This window comes from Lontra canadensis, unplaced genomic scaffold, assembly GCF_010015895.1.
Source record: "Lontra canadensis isolate GAN:19392208 unplaced genomic scaffold, GSC_riverotter_1.0 scaffold356, whole genome shotgun sequence".
Classification (NCBI taxonomy): domain Eukaryota; kingdom Metazoa; phylum Chordata; class Mammalia; order Carnivora; family Mustelidae; genus Lontra; species Lontra canadensis.
In genome coordinates, this window is record NW_022631350.1 from 102,826 (window position 1) to 119,613 (window position 16,788).

Below are 16,788 nucleotides of genomic sequence, written 5' to 3' on the forward strand. Positions count from 1 at the left end.
GATAAAGAAACACAGTAACATCCTTGATGAGATAGAAGACAAGATGTAGAGGTGTACAGTCAAGAACCTAGAGGAACAGAACACAGGACAGAGATACAGACCCCCAGTAACAGATCCAAGAGGAGACAGAAGACACGTAAGAGATAGAGACCACAGTAACAAAACCTACAGGAGACGGAACACAGGTAAGAGAGAAATCCACAGTAACAGACCTAGAGGAGAGAGATGGGCTATAAGAGATAGAGACCCAGAGTAACAGAACCGGGAGGAAGGAGATGAGAGGTAGGACACAGAGACACAACCCTACAAGTACAGCTGAACTAAGCTAGAGGCAGACGCATAGACCTAGAGGACTCCTTTCCGGGAACTGGCTCATTGCCTGTGGGCATCGACCAGCACATCGGGAACCTGCAGGGCCGCCCAGCAGCCTGGAATCTCAGGTAGGAGCTAACACTGCAGTCTTGGGGCAGAACTCCTTCTTCTCCAGGAAACCTCGGGCTTTGTTCTTCAGTCCCTCGACTGCTTGGATGAGGCCCACCCACATTATGGAGGACCATGTCCTCTCCCTGAAGTGCACTGATTTCCCTGCACAGGTAGGATGCTGTCTGCTTGAATAGCCTGGCTGGTGAGCGTGGGAGACTGACGGTCACTCGGACCTCCTCTCGCTCCGTGCTCACAATGCGAGAGGTGGGGCCACTGTCACTGTCTCTTACCTGGAAGAAACTGCAGCCTCGGAGAGCCTCAGCCACTGCCTGCGGGGAGGGTGCCAGGGTTTGCACCATGTCTTCTGACCCCAGCGCTCATGCACTGTCCACACTACGTCTTGGGGGGGACGTAGAACAACCTCCTGATCCGACCCCTGCCTTTGGGGACAGTCACAGGAGGGGACAGTCACAGGAGGGGACAGTCATAGGAGGCGACAGTCACAGGAGTAGGTTCCTGCAGCTCAGGGTCATTGGGAGAGGACAGAAGCCCTGGGAAGGCTCTGGAGATGCCATCCTTTTATCTGTGGAATAAGGACTTAGCAGAGGTCCGCTGTGCCAGCGGTACCAGCAGCGAGCACACTGTACTCGGTGGGGCAGGTGTGCTTTCTGGGACTGACAGACCTGGGCAAAGGCAGATATTAGGAAATCATTTACCGACAAGTAAGGACCATCGTGACAAGTGCTGTGAGTGGAGATCATCTGGGCCCCTAAGGTTCCCTAGCAGAAGAACCCAATCTGCGGGGTCAAAGGACGCTTTCCTAGGGGTGCACCCCATGGCACAGCCCCCCGAGGAAGTGGTGTGACTGCCCTGGGCCCGCGCCTCTGCACCTGGTCCCCTGCCCCCCCGGCCACAGAACCTCGTGGCCCAAGAGAACTGGGGCCATCTGGGAGAAGACAGGCGTGCCACGTTACAGGACAGTGTCCAAAACATGGTGTGATCCTGACTCCCATATGGACACATAGAAAATGTCTTTCAAATCTTTATTAAACTCATGGATTCAGTAGAATCAAAGTATCTCATTTCTATAGTTGAATCAAGAATGCTAAGAAACATTGATACATAGTTGCATTTTCTAATGTGACAGGTTTATTCCCGGGGAGGCAGGAGTGGACTGTCCTTCCAGAGAAGAGAATCTGCATTGCCGTCCATTGCCTACAGCTCCCGGACTGTAGGAGAGCTCCAAGACCATGCAAAGCTCCGAGCCCCCACCGAATCAGCCCACCCACACGAGACAATGGCTTTATTTCCACTGAATACATAAGAAGTCATCTTTGGGTCCATTCAGACTTTGGCACAGAATTTCCTGAAAGCATTTGCAGCTGACAGAGTATGCGGAACTCGTAGAGCCCTCCTGAGAGTCAACTGGAAACAATCACACAGTTTGAGAGAATGGACACGGGCACGGAACAGATGTTTCACAACAGATCCCAGTCACCGTTAAACATGTGGGAAGGTGCAGCCTCTTTGGAGAACGGTGTGGAGATTCCTCAAGAAATTAAAAACAGAGCTTCCCTATGGCCCTGCCATTGCACTACTGGGTATTTACCCCAAAGATACAGATGTAGGGAAAAGAAGGGCCATCTGTACCCCAATGTTCATAGCAGCAACAGCCACGGTCGCCAAACTGTGGAAAGAACCAAGATGCCCTTCAACAGATGAATGGATAAGGAAGATGCGGTCCATATACACTATGGAGTATGATGCCTCCATCAGAAAGGATGAACACCCAACTTTTGTAGCAACATGGACGGGACTGGAGGAGATTATGCTGAGTGAAATAAGTCAAGCAGAGAGAGTCAGTTATCATATGGTTTCACTTATTTGTGGAGCATAACAGATAGCATGGAGGACAAGGGGAGATGGAGAGGAGAAGGGAGTTCAGGGAAATTGGAAGGGGAGATGAATCATGAGAGACTATGGACTCTGAAAAACAACCTGAGGGTTTTGAAGGGGCGGGGGTGGGAGGTTGGGGGAACCAGGTGGTAGGCATTGGAGAGGGCACAGATTGCATGGAGCACTGGGTGCGGTGCAAAAACAATGAATGCTGAAACACTGAAAAGAAATTTTAAAAATTAAAAAAAATTGTAAATGTGGGAAGGATGTTGGGCCTCTCCAGTTACACGGAAAGTGATCATTTCTGAGAAACCACAGGAGAGAAAGTGGTTCTCCTTCCCACAGCAGCACAGCAGCTAGTACCAGAGCAAACTTCAAAGGCAGCAAGTAGGAAGCAGAAGCAGCACTCAGCCGGTGGAGATCAGGAGACTGCGGAGAAACACCAGCCACGAGCAGACACGGGAGACACTCACTCCCTCGAAAGATCCGCGTGAGGACCAAGTCCAGTGCTGTGGCAGGTGCCGCCAGAAGACGGACAGAAACCGCTGCTGTCCCGGGTGCAGGGCAGGGCAGAGGGCTCGGGACCACACTTAATAGCTGGGAATTAGGGGGAGGGAGCCACCGAGGGTGAACCCCAAAATCTGCATGTAAGCTCTCCTCAAACCCTTAGCTGATCCCTTGACTGGGCACCTGTGGAGGAAACTAAGAAGGACCCAACGGGAACACCAGCCAGGAGGCCCAAGAACAGAGGCTCCAGCTGCTGACACACAGACAGAGGCTCCCACGCACACACGGGCTCCCATGCACACGCGGGCTCCCACGCACACGCGGGCTCCCACGCACACGCGGGCACAGCTGAGAAGCAGCACGTCTCGGTGCAGACCTGCCCCAGGCCAGTGAATACAGGAGCAGCTTCGTGGGGCCACGCTCGGCACCTCTACAGGCAGGAAGGTGTGACGCCAGAGCCTCAGAGGCTGAGGGCACAGTGACTGCTGGGTGGGGCAGCCAGGTCCCAGGTCCCTGCTCTTGGACACAAGGGGGACGAGCCAGGGTGATGCTGGAGGCAGGGCAGGGCCACAGCCCCAGAGAGGAGCAGAGCGGGGTCAGCACGGACACGTGAGCTCAGAGCTCAGCTGCCCCGGTGGGACCCAGGAGGAGATGAGATCATTGTCCTCCAAGACCGCAGGACTCCAAGGGCGGCTGGGCTGCCGACAGGGCCAGCAGCAGCCTCCACACGGTTCATCCTGTGTCTTCGGCACAGAGCCCAGAGACCGGCTGGGCACGGCGGCCCCAGCCCCCCAGCCGGGGAAGAATGAGAAGGGGGTCGCCAGGGTGGGCCAGGGCTGCCGTGGAGCCCAGGCCCGGCACGCTCCCCTGTGTGCAGGCTGCACGGACTGGCCACACCTGGCCTGGGCCCGCGGGGGCAGCAGGCTGCAGGGTGGGGCTCTGCCTGCCCTGTGGTTTCTCTCAGAACCGTGGGCCCTTCCAAGGAACCGGGCGCTTGCCCTCCGCCTCCCACGCAGCACCTGACCCAGCGCCAAGGGTGGGGCAGGACAGGCTGGGACAGGCTGCCCTGGGGGAGCAGGGAGGTCGGGCTGGGCCCTGTCTGCCCCAGGCCTCCCGTCCAGGCCTGTCTGGCCCAACCACGCTGCGGCATCTCCCATCTTCTAAATGAGCCCGAGTGTCCCCCCGGGGGCACCACACCTGACAGAGGCGACCTCCACACAGCCTCCCCGCACGGGCAGTGCTGGCCCTCGGCTGCTGGGCCCAGAGGGTGGGTCCCTGGTGTCTCCCGCTCCAGACGGCCACACGAGGCCTCGCAGGAGTGCACGCGGGGAGCGGGGCCGGCGGCAGCACACGCTGGGAGGGCCCCCCATCGCGGCCTCCCCGAGTGGACGCTCAGCCTTTCCTGGGGTTCCGGGACACACAGGCCTGCAGGACATGCCCGCAGTGAGAGGGTGAGGCCCAGCCCAGAGCACCACAGCTGCACACACGTCGCTGGTGCGTCAACAGTGCACGCTGCCCCAAAGGACCAGCATCCGATGCCACTCCGTGGTCCCCACAGCCGTGGTGACACCCACAGATCCATGACACAGTCCACCCCAGCTGCACCAGACACAGCCGTCTTCCGGGGCCGCCGGCCAACCGCACGGTGGGCCCAGCCTGCCCACAGTCCCCGCCGGCCCTCCCTGGACACACCCCCAACTGCAGCCCCAGGAAGAGACCCAGCGGCAGGACACGGGCTCAGGAAGGGGTGTGAGGACGGTGCGGGAGGCCCCCTGCCCTCAGGACGCCCAGGGCGGGCCGGGGCGCTCTCGGCCCCGCACACTCACCCCAGGGCACTCCTCCAGGCAGTGGGACACTGGGAACAAGGGAACGTGCCACGAGGACCCCGGCATCCACGTCTCAGGCACGTGGCCACGCAGGCTGCGGCTTCTCGTGCCCAAAGCAGCCACGACCCTTTCCTCGCAGGGCTGCGTCGGGGACAGCGGTGATGGCGGCCGGCGCCCCCTCCCTTCCTGGGGCATCCCGGTGACCACCACGGTGTGTGCGGCACAGCGAGTCAGCTGTGGCGTCGGGGGAGGGAGCACACGAGAGGCCACAGAGAGGAGCCCACTGCGTCCACGGCACAGGGGCTCACCTGGACTCCAACGTTGCTGACACACTTCCCAAGAACACACAGAGAAAGGGGAATTTCCAGGTCTGCAGAGGCCCCCGGGGGTTCCCACCCCGTTTTTAGCCAGGGCACTGAGGCAGAGCTCCCCTCCCCCAGGGCCGAGTATCTGGACGCAAAAATATCAGCCATGGTTACTGACGGTTCACCTCAGCCGTCCGGGAGCCTGTCCCCGAGAGCTGTGGACAGCCAGGACGGGCTCCTGATGGAGGCCCCTGGGGTACCGCAGCCACGGGGCTGGCCCCGGCTACAGCAGGGGCGGGCTGCACGGACCACTGCCCAGCCAGCAGGGACAGCGCCTCCTGGTCACCGTTCGTCTCCCAGGTGTCTGTTCCCTGCACAGGCACACAGGGGAGCAAGAGAATGCCCAACACTGACTCGCGGAAGACAAGGGCCGAGAACCTCAGACACGACAGGGCTAGGCCAGCGCCCAAGGCCGAGAGGGTGGAGGACTGCACAGAGGGCGCGGACAGGGCCCTGAGCATGGATCTGTTTGCGGCCAAGCAAGGCAGTGACCGCAGCCCAGGGTCAGGGGAAAGCACCCGCGAGCCGCCCCTGTGCTGGACTGGATGGCAGGCGGCACCGGCCACATCCTCAGGTGTGTGAACAGGGTAGCATGAGGCAACGTCGACAAGGAGGGCCAGGCTGGGCTGATTTTACAGGACCAAGTGGGCTGAGGGAAGCTGGGGTGAGTGAAGCTGGGGTGCGCTTGCTGGCCAGGGCAGGGTGGGCCACGGGGCCCTCGCGTAGGACAGGCTTCCGCAGCCTGGGTGCTCGTGGCTGAGCCGGGCGCTCCTGAGCCACGTGACCTGAGCTGAGCTGGGTGGACGGAGCCAGGGAGAGCCGGGTCAGGTGAAAAGTCCACCTTGGCAGGGGCCGTCCTGGGCCGGGCTGACCGGCATGGTCCGAGCGTGGGCGGGGCGGTCTAATGGGGCGGATCAGAGGCAGCCGGGGAGGCCAGTCCTGGGTCGGCTCCCCTTGGCTCTCCCGGCTGAGCCAGGCCAAGCTAAGCTGTGGCACACGTACCATGGTGGAGCTGAGCCGGGTCGGACAATCCTGGGCCCCTGAGCAGGGACCAGCGAGACGAGCCTGGGAGACAAAGGGGCTGAAGGAGTTGAGCCTGTTTGATGTGGGCAGGGCTGCCGCGGCCGCGCCGGGCTGGGCCGCGCTGGGCTGGGCTGGGCCGAGCTGGGCCGCGCTGGGCTGACGTGGGCCGCGCTGGGCCGAGCTCAGATGGTCTAGGTTGAGCCGAGTTGAGCTGCACTGGGTGGGACTGAGCTGGGCTAAGGAAGGCTGAGCTGAACCGGGCTGGGCTGGGCTAAACCAAGCCGAATTGGATTTGGTTGTGCCAAGCAGAGCTGGGCTGAGGAGGGCTGACCTGGGCTACATTGAGTTGAGCTGGGCTGAAATGGGCAGCACTGGGCTGATCCGGGCTGGGCCGAGCTGAGCTGCTCTGCACTGGGCTGACGTGGGCCAGATTGAGCAGAGCTGGGCTGATCTGGGCTGGGCTGGGCTGCGCTGGGCTGGGCTGGGCTGGGCTGGGCTGCGCTGGGCTGGGCTGGGCTGGGCTGGGCTGATCTGGGCTGGGCTGGGCTGGGCTGGGCTGGGCTGGGCTCACTGGGGTTCCATCGGTGGGCCTGGCCTGGCCGAATCAGGCTCCCTGAGTCACGAAGCCTGTTGTAGGCCCAGTGGCTGGGGTCGTGGAATTCTCGTGATCGCAGCCAAGCAGGGGACGAGCCCGGCCAGCAGGCTGAGCTGAGCTGAATGAACTTGGTTGAAGCCCAGTGAGTTGTCTGGCTTAAAATGGAATACCCTGGGCTGACCTGGGCCAGGCTAGACCAAGGTGGGCCCCTAGACCTTGGCTCATCGGACCTGGGCCAAGCTAGTGAGGCTGGACGTGGTGCCAGTTTGTCCCTCTGGCCTCAGAGGTGCCCACACAAGGCCACGGGACTGGTCTCCCTGGACAGGAGGGCAGAGGAGAGCTGAGAGTCAGGGCCAGCGTGGGCTGGGGTCTGGGCTCCGGGGCCAGGGGAGCGCAGGCAAACCCAGGTCACCGACGGGGGGAGGACTGCTCTGGGGTCTTCTCCCCTATGAATGGGGTCCCTGGTCAGGGTCCCTGGAAGCTCCACAGGGACGGTAGGGACCAGAGAGGCCTGGCTGGCCAGGGGCAGAGGGGTCACACACCCGTATGCCCCAAGAACCCCACATTCCTGCCCTTCAGGGCTGAGGGCAGCCACTGCTTCCGACAGGAGCACAACAGCTCCTCAGAGGGTGTTTCCAACAGAATCAGGGAATGAGAGCCCAAATGAGCATCTGTCCCGCAAGGCTGGAGGAGGGAATGAGAGCCCCCCGTGTCTGCCCCACACATCTCTTTCTCAGACCCCTCCCCCAGGGGCCTGGGAGCGGGAGGCCCCGGGTCAGCAGTGGGCCCGGCCCGCGACGGGGGTGCCCAGGTCGGAGCTGACGCCAGCCCCGTCTCGCAGCCACCAGCCAGGGCCTGTCCGTGTTCCCCCTGACCCCCTGCTGCAAAGGCATGGCCGGTGCCACCGCGGTGAGTCTGGGCTGCCTCGTCACGGGCTACCTCCCGATGCCGGTGACCGTGACCTGGGACACGGGGTCCCTAAACAAGAGTGTCGCCACCGTCCCCGCCACCTTCGACCAGACCTCCGGCCTCCACAACGCCATCAGCCAGGTGACCTCCTGGGGCGAGTGGGCCAAACACACGTTCACCTGCAGCGTGGCTCTCGCGGCATCCCCCGCCATCAACAAGACCTTCAGAGGTGAGCCGGGCGCTGGGGTAGGAGGGACGGGCGGGGGGGAGCGGTGGGTGGGCTCCCACGCCACCCTGCCTGGTCCTGCCGGGTGCGCGTGGGGCCGGGCCGGCAGGCGAGATCCGTGGGCGCGGGGAGGCCAACGCCACGCCGCCTCTGCACCCCCAGCCTGTGCCATGAACTTCAGCCCGCCCTCCGTGAAGCTCTTCCACTCCTCCTGCAACCCGCTGGGCGACACCCACACCACCATCCAGCTCCTGTGTCTCATCTCCGGCTACGTCCCGGGGGACATGGAGGTCATCTGGCTGGTGGACGGGCAGAGGGTCACAAACACGTTCTCCTACACTGCGCCCGGCACACAGGAGGGCAACGTGACCTCCACCCACAGCGAGCTCAACATCACCCAGGGCGAGTGGGTGTCCCAGAAAACCTACACCTGCCGGGTCAGCTACCAAGGCTTCAACTTTGAGGACCATGCGCTCAAGTGCACAGGTACGGGCGCCCCGCCCGCCGACACCCAGACCCGCGGGGCTACGGCGGGAGGGCCGCGGCCGCCCTCACGCAGCCCCTCCCTCGCGTGGCAGAGTCCGACCCCCGCGGCGTGAGCAGCTACCTGAGCCCGCCCAGCCCTCTGGACCTGTACGTCCACAAGTCGCCCAAGATCACCTGCCTGGTGGTGGACCTGGCCAGCACGGAGGGCATGAGCCTGACCTGGTCCCGGGAGAGCGGGGAACCCGTGCACCCAGACGGACAGAAGGAGGAAACTCAGTTCAACGGGACGGTCAGCGTCACGTCCAGCCTGCCAGTGGACACACAGGACTGGATCGAGGGCGAGACCTACCACTGCACGGTGAACCACCCGGACCTGCCCAAGAGAATCGTGCGCTCCATTGCCAAGACCCCCGGTGAGCCCCAGGCCCAGGGGAGGGGGCGGGCCTCGCCCCCGGGAGCCTGGGCTGACCCTGCACCTGCCCGCAGGCCAGCGAGCGGCCCCGGAGGTCTACGTGTTCCTGCCCCCGGAGGAGGACAAGGGGACCACGGACAGGGCCACCCTCACGTGCCTGGTCCAGAACTTCTTTCCCGCGGACATCTCAGTGCAATGGCTTCGAAATGACAGGCCCGTCCAGCCGGGCCAGCAGGCCACCACGCGGCCCCACGCGGTCCCGGGCGCCAGGCGCGCCTTCTTCGTCTTCAGCCGCCTGGAGGTCAGCCGGGGGGACTGGGAGGAGCGGAACAGCTTCGCCTGCCAAGTGGTACACGAGGCCCTGCCCGAGTCGCGAGTCATCAAGAAAACGGTCTCCAAAACCCCGGGTAAATGATGCGCCCTCCCCCGCCGGCCTCCCCACGCCCCAGGCGCCTGCGGCCGGGACAGGGGAGGGGGCCGGCCAGACCCTCCCTCCCTCCTTGTCAATAAACACCGCAGTGTCCGCTCAGAGCCCTGAGCACACCCGTTCTTGGGGGCGGGCAGGGCTGCAAGCAGGGAGGTCTCGGCACAGAGGAAGGGGCCCCGGGACAGGGGACGGGAGGGGTGTGGCAGGGCTGCGGGCTGGCTCGGCCCACCGTCACCATCCAAGTCACGGGGCCCTCCCTGCCACCCCGCTGGTGGTCGTGCCCTCTCAGGGGAGCCCGAAGAGCTGGGAGGCCCTGGGGAGGGACCCCACACCCCAGCGAGCCCGCGGCCCCTCCCTCTCCTGGAGGACCCAGAGCTCTCCGCCTCCAACCGCCCCCTCCTCAGTCTCTGGTCAGCCCTCTGGACACAGACAAGCCCTCTCACCATGTCCAGCTGCACACACAGGCCCTCTGAGTGCAGAAATGGGCCGAGTCAGACCCCGACACTGGTACCCACAGGCGAAAACCCCAGACAGCCCCCACCCGTCCCCTGGCTGTCACCTCCCTCATACACGCGGACCTGGCAGACCCCCGACCCCACACTGGGGCCTGAGCCAAGCCTCTTCCCACAACTCCCCTCTAACCGCTCCTGCCCTGCCTGTGTGGTCAGCCAGGCAGGGGTCAGCACCTGTACCCCGTCATGCTCAGCCTCACGCCACCCGGACTGCCCCGGGGAGGCCCCCAGCCTCACGCGAGGTCACACCCACCCCAGCCGCCTTCAGCTGCAGCAAGTCCCAGGGCAGCTCCACCATCACCACCCGCAGCGAGCACCCGGGAGCTTGCACGTGGCCCCCACGGCCTGCTCCTCGCCCAGGCCCCTCCCTCGCCCTTCCTCCCTGTCACACGTGGGCCAGTAGACCCAAGACAGCCATGGAGAGGGCTTCCTCCTCCACCGGGGACCCTCCTCCATGGCCCCGGCCCCCCAGTCCCCTCTCAGCCAGTGGACGAACGGATTCACACAGGCCAAAGGTTGGAGTGTGGACTCCGTCTCCTCTCCCACCGACCCGCACCCCAGGACAGGCTGCAGGCCCCATCCCAGGGCGGGAGGATGAAGGGGTCAGAGCCGGGGTCCAAGCCCAGCCCCGTCATTCACCAAACCTGTGTGCAGGCCTCACGCAGCCCCAGACCCGACGTCCCCCCCTGCGCTCGCACACAGGCACACGTGCGCGCACCACATCTGTCTGAAGAGCGGCACACACCTGACCCGCGTTCGGAAGACACAAGGCGGGAGGCACTGGGCTCCTTCACCCCATATGGGAGCCCCGGACCATGCAGAGGCCATCACTCTCCAGAATGGAGGCCCACTGTGCAGGGAAAATGGGACCATGGCAGGAGGAGCCAGGGGACAGCAGTGGCCCCGGGACAGGGCCAGGGGGCAGCTCCAGGCACCTCGGGCCTCAGCAAGGTGCACATGGCCTGGCCAGCCCCTCTGAGCACCCACAGCATGGATTCCCGGGGCCACCCCGGGTCCTGCGAGCTCAGCTGCTGAGGTCCTCAGGCTGCCACGAGTAAAACTGAGTGGGGATGGGGCTGGGAGGCCAGGCAGGGGGTCCACAGGCCATGCAGGGACAGCAGAGCTGCTGGGTGCCTGGGCCAGGGCTGGGGATGTGGACCGGGAGAGGGCAGGTCGCCCCACACCTGCAAAGCCATGGGGCCTCCAGGGGCAGCTCCGAGCGGTCTGGACGAGGCCAGGGCGTCACTGCTGTCTCCCCTCCTCGGGGCGGGGGGCCAAGCCTGCCGTCCCCCACCGGCCCATGCTGAGGCTGGACCAGGGAGGGCTGACTGGCCCGTGCCTGCAGAGCTGGAGCTCCAGGAGCTGTGTGCGGAGTCCGCCGAGAGCGCGGAGCTGGACGAGCTGTGGGCCAGCCTGCTCGCCTTCGTCACCCTCTTCCTGCTCTGCGTCAGCTACGGTGCCGCCGTCACCCTGCTCAAGGTGGGAGCCCGGGGCCCCCCAGCCCGGGCGCGGGAGGCCCGGGGAGGGAGCGCTCCCGGCAGAGCCGTCCTCACGCGTGCCCTCCCCCAGGTGAAGTGGGTCCTGGCCGCCGTCCTGCAGGAGAAGCCACAGGCCGTCCGAGACTACGCCAACGTCGCGCGGCCGGCCGACTAGGCCCACGCAGCGCAGCGAGGCCGCGCTTTCCCTCCCCGGGCTGGAGGCGGTCTGCTTGCTGGCAGCGGGAGGACGAGAGCACGCACGCCCCCAGAGCGGCCAGAGCCAGACGCGCAAGGCCAGCACGCAGACATCCAGAAACTTCCAGCTGGGCTCCAAGGTCCGAGGCACCTAGGGGACCAACCACAGCCCGACGCCAGGCCCCTGACACAAGCCCCTCCCACAGAGTGACCTGAGCTGGGCCTGGGTGCGGAGCCCTGGGCTCCTCCCTGGTCCTGGGGTCAGGGCTGCTCCTGTTCTCACGGAGAAGCCCCCAGAGCTCAAGGAGCGTAAAGCCCGCAGCCCACTCGCCATGCAGCGTCTAGACCCGAACCCGGGATGCAGAGTCCAAGTCCAGGGCACGACCTCGGCTCCCAGACTCAGGCCCACCTCCCTGGCACCGGGTCCCCATGCCCACCCCTGTGCCCAGCCCCAGCCCCTGCCCAGCCTTCCCACTGGCCACTGGCAGCCCCTGGCATCCTGCCCGACAGAGAAGAGCTCCGGGGGAGAAGCCGCGGGCCTGCTAAGGGCTGCGTGCAGGACTCCGGGGGGGCAGGAGGGCTCTCCCAGCTCCAGGAGCTCCCCACGGGTCCCGCCTCAGCCAGCAACTCCCAACCCGTCCACCCAGGCCTCCCCTCGCCTCTCACTCCACCTTGGCAACCCCGTTGCCTCCCTTTTGAGTTTCACAGTAAAGTTCCTTCTTACACATCCCACGCCACCTGAGTGTGCCTTGGGAGAGGCGTCTCCTGACCTAAGGGGGTGGGAGGCAGCCCCCGAGGGTGTGGCCAAGGGGCCAGAGGGAAGGGAGCAGGGGCCAGTTCAGGGCCAGAAGCCCCCGGTGAGCAGCCGGCTGCCCACTGCTAGCGTCCCTTCAACACCCCCTGAGACACTGAGCTCAGTCCGGTCACACCTGCTCTGCTCATCTCCAGCCAAGACTCCCTGCCCCTTCCCTTGCTGATGTAAAATCCACAGCATCCCCTGGGCAAACCCGAAGCAGCTTCTTCCGGGGTCAGTGCAGGAGGGCGCAGAAACACAGCTGCACACACACACCAAAGTCTGGACCACCATCAGCCTCCAGGGACCACCGGTGCCCCCGTCCCCGCATCTGTCCACCCACTGAGCACACACACATGGGCCAGTCCTTGGCCCTCAACCCGCCATCCCGCCTGGAGGTCCCCATGAGCTGAGCAAGACACGCAAGCCAGAGCCGCCGGGACTGGCCACCGCCGTCCTCCAGAAGAAACCCGAGCAGTCTGGAGCCCAGGAGCCAAGGCTGGAGGGACGCCCACCAGCCGGGCACAGTGCTGGGCATGAGAATGAAGAGCTGGTTTCCCTGCCTGGAAGCGCCTTCCCGTAGGGTGTCTGCCCAGTGCACTGGGGACGGGGAGACCATGTCAGCACACCCGAAGACAGGCTGCCTCATTTACGAAGAGTGCTCAGGGCCCAGGACAAGGGAGCACGGGAGCAGCCCTTTGCAGAAAGGACAAACCATGTGGCCGAGAGTCAGAAAAAAAGATTCAGGAGCTACCAAAGTCCCACTAGGAGGACGCAGGCAGCTGGTGCCATCGCTCAGGGCCATGCCCCAAGCCCCATGCACCAATGCCACACGGACGTGGACACGGATTGGACGCCGACGCAGACTTGGATGAGGACTCGGACAGACGTGGACATGGACCACGGAGGGACCTGAGTGAGGCCAGAGTGCAGGCTGAGGGGGTCAGACCGTGGCAGCTCGCCTCCCGCCCAGGGCACAACTCCCAGGACCTGGCAGGTGCGACGCCAATTCCAGACCTGGAGGGTTTGGTCTGAAAAGAACATCAAGGGAGCAGGTGTGGGGGCTGAACACAGGACGAGGCCACGCCACAGCCCCGCCCGGCTCTCACGCGCACACGCACGCACACACGCACTCACACGCACACACGCACTCACACGCACACACGCGGGTGCACACGCGTGCTCTCAGGAGACCGGCCCCACACCGGTCCAGTGAAGGAGACGCCCGCGGTACGGCCATCCCGAGCGCCTGGCCAGGCTCTGCTCTAACGGCGACCGAGCTCACAGGGCCAGGACCCGACCTCAGACCAGCGGCTCCGTCTTTGTCCCCAGCACACCCTCTCCGTCCGCTCCGCCCGGGGCGACCTGCCGGAAACTCGCACACATCCAGACACGTCCCCGTGGCGTCGGAGCCACGCGGCCTCGCTCGGACTAAACGCGGGAGATGGTCTGGAGCCTCCCGGAATGTCCTCGGTCGCGACGCTCTGTACCTCTTGATGGGAGAAACCCCGCCCTAAATGCCACCTCCGGGCCCGCGAGGGTCCCAGCAGCTGCCCTCCCGGGCCTCCGGGAGCACCTTCCCTTTTCCCTTAAAATTGCTCAAAAGGGAGCCAGGCAGGAACAGGCCCTGTATTCTCCCCACATGGCCCAGACCCCTGTGGAGTCGTGGCAAGGGGGCAGGAAAGTCCTGTAGCCGGAAACTGGATGCGGCCCAGAAGTACACATAGGTGGCTCGACAGAGTCAGAGAGAGCGATGGGCGGGGACGTGGTCGGGGCAGGGATGGGCGGTAGATACACAGATGGACAGAGACGGGTGGGGACAGACGGTGGGTGGGCAGGTACACGGGTGGACGGACAGGTGGAGAGATGACAGACACACAGATTTAATAGAATAAAATTCTAAGAGAGCTTTGTCCGTTTGCGCTGACGAGACCCCCACCCTCCTGCAAGGTTCTCGGGAGCCCAGGCCTGGGTACCTCCCGCCCGTCTCCTGGACCGAGGGTGCCCCAAGGGCAGAGCTGAGTGTCTTCCTTCTCTGGTGCCCCAGATCAGAGGACCTGCCCCATGGACCCCAGCATGAGGACAAGGGCTGGGCTCACACTGACCGCGAGAGCCAGAGGCCATCGCACACGGCCGAGTGCTTGCACCAGGGAGGCCGCTGTGCTGGTCGCCGGTCAGGAGGGCCCGTGGAGCCCAGCACGCGGGGCGCACAGCCCGAGAGCAGGCCGCGGGGTGGACGCTGCCAGGGACGCTGCCTTCACGGGCCCCCCCGGCAGGAAAGGGCCTTCTCAGGGTCCCTCAGTCCCTCTTTCTTTCCTTCTGTCATGAACCCGGCACGGTCGGTCGAATGCTGGCCCCCGAGGGCCATGTCCACGGCCCAGTTCCCGGAGCCTGTGAATGCGCCTTGCTGGAGAAGGGTCCGTGCAGGTGTGGTTGACACTGAGGCACTTCGGATGACATGGGCCAGGCCTGAGGTGTGATGGCGGGTGTCCCTACAAGAGGCTGAGGAGGGACACGGAAGGAGAGGAGAAGCCCCATGATGGTGGGGGCGGGGCTGGGAGGGGCCAGGAGCCAGGGGCGCTCCTCACACGTGGACGGTGCGGGGTCAGGCCGGGCACAGCCCCTGACCCGTGGAAGGTGCCCCCATCAGTCAGAACAGCGTGCAGGTCAGATCTCTTTCCTGACTCCCTGTGAGGTCACAAAGCGACGCCAGTCTCTGCATGACTCACGCTCCCCTCGAGGGTGCAGGCCGCACCCGTCCCCCACCCCGCCATCACAGTGCCGTCATCCCCATGACTTCCTTCCCTTATGACTGGAAGACAGTGTCCTTTCCCACTAGGTTTAGAGATAACGAGAGCGGAAGGGAGCGTTGGCACACAGCCGGAGCCCCTCCATGTCCCAGGTTCTGCCATGACGCGCGCGGAGCTTGCTTACACGGACTACGCTTGTTACAAGACGAGCCGGTGTCAGCAGCAGACCACGGGGACTCAAGGGCACAGGTCACACTGGGCTCAGCACCTGTGAAGTCCCCAGGAGTGGGTTCCCAGCCGCAGGCCTGAGGGGCACTGTCTGAGGAGCCGCGCCGGGCAGCCCCGCCGGGAGGACGCTGTCCACGTGCTCCCCATCTCGCCGCCTGCCGACGAAGCACCCTTCCGCAGAAGATCCCCTGTGCTGCCCTGTCCCTTCTTCGCCCCCTCCCCCAGCCCCGGGAACACCTCATCTCCCCTCCCTCTAAATGTGCTTTCTGGACGTGCAGGGGGACGGGGCAGTGTGGAGCCTGCTGCTGGCCCCGACTCAGCACACGCCGGCCAGACTGGGGTCCACACGTGCCCACAGGGGCTGACGGCTGGGCGGCTCCTCAGGAACAGGCCTGAGGCCTGCAGGTGTGCAGGTGTGCGGGGCCTGGAGGCACCTTCACACCACACACACGTTCCACAAGGACGGATGTCCAGGCGTCCACGCTCAGGGCCGACGCTGTCAGGAGCCCGTGCGGATTCCGCCCGCCCCGTTAGCTCTGCGGAGAGACAAAACCCCAGCGTGGACGAGCAGGGGAGGCCGCGGCAGACCTCTCTCTCCATCAGTGCGACGGTACACGGGCTTGGCCTCCCAAAGACTGACCAAAGCCCCCTCTGTGCACCTGCCTGGTGGGTGAGTTGTCCAAAGGGGAACATCCCTCCTCACGGGCCCAGCAGGCACCTCCCGCCAGCGTTCCTCGACAGGAGCTCTCCCGCATCCTGCCTGTGTGCCAACCCACAGTCTCGGGAGCATTTGCAGGAGGGAAGGAGGTGCACAGGCCGGTGCGTTCTTCACGGCGCAGGCACGTGTCCCGGACTGCGTCCTGACAAGCCCTCGGGGAGCTCTCTCCTCTCTCCTGGAGAATCGAAAGTCTTGTTCACTCTGTGGGGACAGCGCGGGACGGGCCCACAGGGCAGGCTCAAGGGGACTCGATGGCCACGCTCTTCCGATGGGCCCGGGCGCTCCACACACAGGGTCCCAGGACACAGCCGTCGGGGTGAGGGCACACCCTCCCGTGGGCCTCCCAGCTCTGCTTCTGGGGTCACAGTGAGACCCGAGGAGGTCGCTGACATGGTTTCCGATGGGTGTGGGGACACGGGACACAGCGGCCTTCAGATATGCTGCTCTCCACGCACACACTCGACATCCAGTTCTTCGGAGCTGCCGGCACGGATGGACAGGAGGACGACATTCTAGGTGGGAGGCATCTTGCTGTGTGGACAGGACAAGTGTGAGGCTCGTCCGCAGGTATGTGTGGGACAGTTGGCGGCCACACTAGTGGGGGCACAAGGAAGAGCCCCCCAGGGCTGGGGGCACCACAGGACTCAGCGGAGAGCAGGTTAAGCTGGTCTGCCCGGGAGCAGACAGCAGACATTTCCCTGCAGGAAGCAGAGAGCAAGGGGAGCACGTGCCGGGAGGGGTGGGGGTCCTAAGCTCTCCCTTGGGCCCCGGGGCACCCACCACACCCCACTCCCACACACCCACCTGCAGCAGCTTTGGCCGTGTCTAGAGGTCCCCCAGCTCCTCTGAGACAGAAACCACCCAGAAGAAAAGGGAACTTCAGGAAGCAAGCCAAGCCCCTCGGTTTCGATCCTGTTCTTAGTCTTCCCAGGGCTGCCTGGAAGCTAGGAAGCAGGGCTGTGGGCACAGAGCCCAGCCACAAAGACACGCGTGTGCTGGACCCTGGCAGGGAGGAGGCG

General features: G+C 64.4%; 1 gene segment (V, D, J or C); it reads left to right on the forward strand.

Moving 5' to 3' along the window:
* Nucleotides 1–3,477: 3,477 nt before the first annotated feature.
* On the forward strand, nucleotides 3,478–9,197 carry LOC116862853. The segment is given in 9 exon segments: nucleotides 3,478–3,757; nucleotides 4,121–4,269; nucleotides 4,531–4,877; nucleotides 5,093–5,213; nucleotides 5,318–5,591; nucleotides 7,477–7,773; nucleotides 7,933–8,256; nucleotides 8,349–8,669; nucleotides 8,743–9,197. Coding segments are annotated over 9 exon segments (2,454 nt in total).
* Nucleotides 9,198–16,788: the final 7,591 nt, after the last annotated feature.